The following is a 7587-nucleotide window of genomic DNA, read 5'->3' on the forward strand; positions in this document are numbered from 1 at the left end:
AATTTGATCATTCTAATAATTATCTGGACGTCATTATAAAAATATTAATATCATCACAATAATTTATTTTTTATAAAATAGGAGAATTTATCTATTGATAAAAAGTATTAAAATTATATTTGTAAACATCGTACTATAATTTAGAGTGATTTTTTAATTTAAAAATTTGTTATAGATTAGCATTTTTTAATAAAAAGTTAAAATTAAGAAAGAGAAATAGGGTTATAAAAATTACCCTTTAAGCGTTGCCTTCCACATTGAGTTTGGAATTCAAATTTATGAGGACTTTATTTGCAGCTTTGTGCATTTACTTTGCTGACAAAATGCTAGCCGTTCCTTGATTGTTCATTAGTAATTGCCGACAAAATGCCTTCCACTCATCTTCTCATGGCCAGCTTCTTCTTCATCAGCCATTTTCCTGCAATTTCACATGTAATGCTTTATATTTTAAGTATTTATAAAAATAAAATTGTATTTTAAAAACTCTGTGATTTTTACTTTTTTTTTTTTGTCTGACTGTAATTTTACTATTGAAGTTTAATTCAGAATATATTGATATTAAAAAAATATTCAAATTAAAATTTTATTATTATTTTAATTATAATTATAATTTTAAAATTAAATTATTCATGAAAACTCCTATAAAGCATGAATTTACGATTATTATTATTGGATAAGAAATTAAAATTTATATTTTAACATCAAGATATAACACCTTTTTAATATAAAAAGACGTACACTTTTTTACTATTATATTTTTATTAAACAAATAAATTATATTAAAAATAATTATTAAAGAAAAAAAAAGAGATATAGAAGAAAAACGAAAAAATTAACTTTATTTTCTTATCTTTTCCATTCAATTTATATAAAAAACAAAATGCTTAATTTTTAGAGTTCTTTCCCTTACAGCTTCTAACAAAACAGAATAATTGGAGATTTATTTTTTTTTTCTTTTTAATTTTTCCTTCAAACAAAATAAGGTAATTGCTTTTCATCTTCCACAACCATTTTCCTCTCCCTTTCCTTTCACTAACGACACAACAGGCCCCAAGTTTTTCAAGAAGGAAGAAAGGGAAGTAAAGGGCCTCAAAGCTTTTGCTAGTTTCTAGGCAGAGACCCCACGAGCTTTTTAGTTGCCTGCCACTCATAATTTTTGACCATATAATTAATCGTATGGTGAAGCTTGCGAGTAAGGAAACATGGAGGGGTGGGCAGGATTGGCAGTATTTGCACGCGTAGCAAAGATGAAAAAAGCTGGAATACATATTATATATATATAATATAAATATATATTATTAACTTAATATTATAATTAAATAATATAAAATATTATCACAGAAATTTTTTTTTGAAATAATTTTTATAAAAAATATTTTTTATATATAAATTATTTTTTATAAAAAAAATAGAAGTTAAGTAATAAAAGTTATTTCTAACTACTTAATAAATTTACTTTCACTTTGCTATAAACCTTGTCAAAATAGATTTTCTTTTTAACTGAAATTTTAAATTTCAAATTACGACCTTTTTTTTTTTTACCCAAACATGCCTTATTTTTCTTTTTTTATAAGTAAAAATTTTATTAATAAAAGATGAATAAAAATTTAGCACATTTTCTAGTATTTTTTTTATGATAGGTGATAATTAATTTAATAATAATTTTTATTTTTAAAACTATAAAATTATAAATTTCATAAAGTGTCAAGTCAAAATTAATACTCTCCCTAGGGTCGTAATTATATTTTTTAAAATAAAATAAAAGAAGTGAGCTTAATAAAATGTGAAGTTGGTGAAGACTCCACATTGGTGGGAAGAAGCACAGTGGAAGAGCTGAAAGTAAAGGAAAAGCTTTTGTGAAAGCTGCAATGCTTCAATCCCACACGCCAAGTTTAGAATTGAATCCCAATCAATTATTAGACCCACTCTACTGTTTTGCATTTAATTGTGTGGACCAAATGGAGCTATACGATCCTTCCTGGTAGGCAAATCTGATGTTGACTAAAAGCTCTTCATTTGTTCATAAATTTCTTGCATCAGACTAGTTTACCCAAATATTCATCTCTTGTATTTTGCTTTCTCTACCTTCTCCAAACTCAGCTGCACAAGATCCTTCTGTTATCACTGATCATGGCTTCTACTTCTTCCACTCCTCCCAATCAGTGGAAACCATGGGATGTTTTTATTAGTTTTAGAGGCGACGATACGCGTTATGGTATTCTCTCCCATCTCTCTAAAGCCTTGAAGGACAAACAAATCAAGACTTTTACGGATGAAGAGCTCCATAAAGGAGAAGAGATCTCACCAGAGCTCTTGAAAATAATCCGGAAATCAAGTGTCTCAATAGTCATTTTCTCTGAAAATTATGCAGATTCTCCATGGTGTTTGGATGAGCTTGTTGAGATACTTGAATGCATGGAAGAATCAGGACAAATAGTTCTACCAGTTTTTTACAAGGTAGATCCAACTGACGTTCAAAAGCTTACGAGGAATTTTGGGAAGGCATTTGCTATTGCTACGCAAGGAGAAAAAGGCAGTCCACAAAAGGTCGACAACTGGAAGCGTGCTATGATGGAAGTGAGCAACTTATCAGGATGGGATTCACAGAATATCAAGTAAGTTAATTACTCTTTACTGCAGTTTTTTTTTTAGTTTTTCATTTTAAGGAAAGAGAATCAAAATATACAAACTTGTAATAGATTACATTAATCTTAATACCTAATTCGAATATAGGCAGCACTAATATGAAAATCGATATTTGTTAACTTATTCTAAAATCAAAACATATTAATTATATACTAATCGTTTTGCCTTATGTTGAGCATATTGTTTATTTTTTTATTTAATAACATAATTTAATATATTTTTTTATATTTTTATATTTTCATAATTATATTATAAAATGTTAATAATAAAATTTTTAATTAATTATAATTTTATCTCAAGTGTTAATAAGTAAATAAATTGATTAATATATTAATTTTTGTTATTTTTAAGTTATCTGACATATATAAGTAAAATAATAAATAAAATAAGAAAAATTGGATGACAGGTGATAATTTTTAAAACGACATTATTAAATTTTTTAAATTTTAAATATAATAAAAAATATTTTTAAAATAAATGCCTGAATTTTATAAATAATTTTTAGTGAACAAATTGTTTTTAATTTCATTTTTATTAACTTAGAAAAACAATGAATTATTTTAAAAAAATTATATCAATAATATGTATTTAATAAAATAATTTAATGTGTATTTTTCTATATTTTTTATTTTTATAATCATATTATAAAATGTTAATAATACAATTTTTAATTAATTATAATTTTATTTCAAGTGCTAACGTATAAATAAGTTGATTAATATATTAGTTTTTCTTATTTTTAAACGTAGCAATATTTTAAATATTATTTTTAAATTTTTTCAATTTTAAATATAATAAGAAATGTCTTTAAAAATAATTACTTAAATTTTATAAATAATTTTTTAGCGAATAATTATTTAGATATAAATATGTATATATTAATATAATTTTAAATGAATTTAAAAATGGTTAATTTTTAAAAATATTATGATCAGTAGAAGTTCAAAAATTTAAAATTTTTTTTTTAAAAAATAGGAAAATGAATTTTAAATAGTTATTAATATTTTTGTATTTTAATGGTCGAAATTCTAAAATTTTTGGATAAAAAGTTAATTTTTCATGTGATACAACTAGTTATGATATAACAAAATATAAAAACAAAAATAAAAAGGTTGTGCCTCATGTGCCCTTTTCTAGGCAGCACACACATGTAAAGTCATTTTAAGGCTTAGCGTGTGTATATATATATATATATATATATATATATATATATATATATATATATATATATATTAGTATTTACTTACAAGTGTGAGTCTATCTTACTTATCAGTGTTTGTTGTTTATATGTGACTAGGGATGAGGCCGAATTAGTAGAGAAAATCGTCAATGATGTGTTGAAAAAATTTAGTGATATGTCTAAAAGTGATGATTCTTATGATCCCAAATTGATTGGAATTAAATCGCATGTGGAAAAAGTGGAATGCTTGTTAAAAGATAAGCAAGTTGTAGGAATTTTGGGGATCGGAGGCGTTGGTAAAACAACTATTGCACTAGAAGTATTTCGTCGAAACAAAAATCAATTTAATGGTCATTACTTTGTTGAAAATGTCAGGGAAACAATGATAAAGAAATCATCAAAATCAGCACGAAAAAAAATAATTTGTGAATTATTAAGGGACAAAGATATAGATGATTTGAATGATCATGTTTGCAAAAGGCTCAAGAGTATGAAGGTATTGATTGTTTTTGATGATATAGAGGATCGAAACCATTTAAAAGATTTAGCAGGAGAGTGTCATTTGTATGGTGAGGGAAGTAGAATCATCATAACTAGTAGAAATTCACTTGGTTTATCAAAAGAAGGCATATATGAGGTTGAGGAGTTAATTGATTCTCAAGCTCTGGAACTCTTTAGCTTACATGCCTTCGAGCAAAATCGTCCCAAGGAAGAATATAAGGAGCTATCAAAGAAGGCGACAATCTATGTTGGAGGCCATCCACTAGCTCTTAAAGTTTTGGGATCTCATTTATTTCGTATGACGATAGAAGAATGGGAAAGCGAATTGGAAAAATTGAAAGGCAAATCTCTTAAAAAAATTGAAGATGTTTTGAAAAGAAGTTATGATGGGCTAGAAAAGAATGAACAGGAAATATTTCTTGATATTGCATGTTTCTTCAAAGGGGAAGATAAAGATGAGGTTGAGAGAAAATTAAAAGCATTTGGTTTCTATCCAGAAAGTGGAATACCTCGTCTAATTGAGAAGTATCTGATAACTATTTCAAACAATAGGGTAGATATGCATGACTTGCTAGAGCAAATGGGCAAGGATATTGTTAATGAAGAATGCAAACAGCCTGGCGGACGCAGCAGGTTGTGGAATTATGAAGATATTGATCATGTATTGACAACAGAGACGGTAAGGACCAAATTAATCAATGAAGCTTTTATCATTATCATATTTGAATTTTGTAAGAATTGTAGGTCTCGTGACGAATTAAGTATTAATCAATAATCCTTTTTGCTGTTACTTTACTAGGGAACTGAAAATGTTGAGGCCATATCGTTTCGTCCGGGTTGGAGAGCTATTTGGAAGCATTCGAAGCTTTTGAATCTAAGTGCCACGGCCTTTGCGAAGATGTGCAATCTTAGATTCATCGAAGTACATAATACAATGTGGAACAAAGTGCTCCTTCCTAAGAACTTTGAATTTTGTGCACAAGCACTAAGATGTCTTTACTGGGATCATTATCCTCTGGAATCTTTGCCGTTAAATTTTTGGCCAAAGAATCTTGTAGAACTTCGCATGCCTTCTAGCAATCTCATACAACTGTGGAATGGAGGAGATAAGGTACAATTTATATATTTTAGCTATATTTTATAAAGTTAATTTGTATCTTCTAATTTATTGATATTTTTCTATTTAATTACAGCCTCTTGGAAGTTTGAAATTGATGGACCTAGTATTGCCCCAAATCTCGAGTTTTTATATTTAAATAGCTGTAAGAGTTTGGTTGAAATTCCCTCTCTTCAAAATCTAAGTAATCTTGTAGAACTTCATATGCGTGGGAGCAAACTCATACAACTGTGGAATGGAGGAGATAAGGTACAATTTATATATTTTAGCTATATTTTATAAAGTTAATTTGTATCTTCTAATTTATTGATATTTTTCTATTTAATTACAGCCTCTTGAAAATTTGAAATTAATTGACCTCAGAAACTCTTGGGGCCTGGAAAGGATTCCGAACCTGTCTAGTATTGCCCCAAATCTCGAGTTTTTATATTTGAAAGGATGTAAGAGCTTGGTTGAAACTCCCTCTCTTCAAAATCTGAGCAAGCTTACTGAACTTCATCTAAGTGATTGCTGCAGAATCAAAGATTGTCCAGAGATTCCGTGTAATATAAGGATTCTAAAATTAGACGGAACTGGAATAGAACAACTGCCCTCATCAATTAAGCATCTGTCTCAACTTGTCATATTGTCCTTGTATTATTGTACAGCACTTGAGAGTCTTCCAAGTAGCATTGGCAATTTGAAACGTCTTGAAGAACTTGATCTAACTGAATGTTCAAGACTCGTGACTATTCCAAGCAGCATAGGCGAGTTGAAATGTCTTGAAAAGTTATTTCTCCGGAATTGCTCAAATTTAGCAAGTCTTCCTGAAAGCATCAAACAACTTTCGAAGTTGAAACTGCTTGATTTAAGCATTTGCGAGAGTCTTAAGAGTTTACCAGAGCTTCCGTCATGCTTAAAATTATTAAAAGCAATTGATTGCCACTCTCTGGAATCTGCATCAATTTCTTTCAATTTCTTAGAACATGAAGATGAAAATGAAGAAGCAGATAGAAGTGAACATGAAAATGAAGAAGCACATAAAAGTGAATCTGAAGATTGCAAATTTCTTGATTTTTGTAATTGCGTCAAATTGAATAAGAAAGTAATGGAGGATGTTTTTGAAGCGCACCTGTTGGGTCAGAAAGTTACATTATTGATGGCAGGAGGTGAAGTGCCAGAAAGGATGGGGTATAAGAATAAAGGATCCTCGCTTTCCTTCAAACTTGACCTTCGTCACTTAATTGCCTTCTCTTTCTGCTTTGTTCTTCGTCCCAGAGGTGGTTTTTATTTTCCTAGATTTAAAGTGGATTTCATATGTGAATCTGGAAATAGGCGGGAACGTCATGCGTTCAACTTATTTAGCGATAAGGACGTTGCGAATTGGAATGGATGTCCGTATAGTTCGGTCCCATCACACGTGTTGCTTTTTTTCAGTGGATTGAGGACACGTTTTGCTGAAGAGTGTTTCGTTAAGGCCTCATTTTGCTGCAACGCTGCGCAGCAAATTATGGAGTGTGGGGTCCTTCCTATATATCGTAGAGATAAAAGGAGAAGCAGAAATGAAAAGCATCAAGATGACGAGGAATGCCAATCACTTCTTCAAATATTGGAAGACAAATCGAAGAGAAGAAGAATAAATAATGAGGAGGAAGCTTCTTCTTCTTCTTCACTCGATCTAAATCTCTCTCTATCTCTTCCTGCTTCCTCTTAACCAAACCCCACTCACTTTCACAACAGGTATAACTCATTTCTAGTTTGCCGATACTTTTCAGCATTCTTAATTGCTTTACTCTTACAAATACCTGTAATCTTTTGCAGCTCTATCATCTGCCGCTCTATTGTCATTTGAGAGAGGGAAGACTATACAGGAGAATAATTAAGCTCAAATCAGGGGAAAAACAACAGGTGAAATGATAAATAGTATCTTCGTTATATGTAATGTGAACAATATTACAATATAATATGTTGTTATGTGAACATATAATCTATTCTGTCATCCACATTACAACATTAGCTTCCAAATCTAACGATTGACTGAAACTGAACCCCACTTCACTTCCAACTCAACTAAGATACACATTGCAAATAAACTACAACTCTCTAACCTGAAGAACAAATAGCCTTTATAATTATAACAGGCTTATAATGGAAAGCTAAAGAA

At 29.4% G+C, this 7587-nt stretch overlaps 1 protein-coding gene across 1 annotated transcript; it reads left to right on the top strand.

Moving 5' to 3' along the window:
* Positions 1–1778: 1778 nt before the first annotated feature.
* Positions 1779–7439, top strand: LOC131172728 (disease resistance protein RUN1-like). The gene is made up of 5 exons (XM_058134248.1): positions 1779–2615; positions 3944–5006; positions 5127–5438; positions 5776–7163; positions 7245–7439. Exons 1-4 carry the CDS (start codon positions 2131–2133, stop codon positions 7135–7137), a joined length of 3222 nt encoding a protein of 1073 aa, XP_057990231.1. The 5' UTR covers positions 1779–2130; the 3' UTR covers positions 7138–7163; positions 7245–7439.
* Positions 7440–7587: the final 148 nt, after the last annotated feature.

This window comes from Hevea brasiliensis, chromosome 14 (genome assembly GCF_030052815.1).
Source record: "Hevea brasiliensis isolate MT/VB/25A 57/8 chromosome 14, ASM3005281v1, whole genome shotgun sequence".
In the NCBI taxonomy this organism is placed as follows: domain Eukaryota; kingdom Viridiplantae; phylum Streptophyta; class Magnoliopsida; order Malpighiales; family Euphorbiaceae; genus Hevea; species Hevea brasiliensis.

What these genes read in the sequence shown, in the direction of transcription:
- LOC131172728 (XM_058134248.1), top strand. Translation starts at nt 2,131, where the DNA reads ATGGCTTCTACTTCTTCCACTCCTCCCAATCAGTGGAAACCATGGGAT. An exon ending in TGGGATTCACAGAATATCAA is followed by an intron (nt 2,616 to 3,943) that starts GTAAGTTAATTA and finishes ATATGTGACTAG; the next exon opens with GGATGAGGCCGAATTAGTAG. An exon ending in TGTGGAATGGAGGAGATAAG is followed by an intron (nt 5,439 to 5,775) that starts GTACAATTTATA and finishes ATTTAATTACAG; the next exon opens with CCTCTTGAAAATTTGAAATT.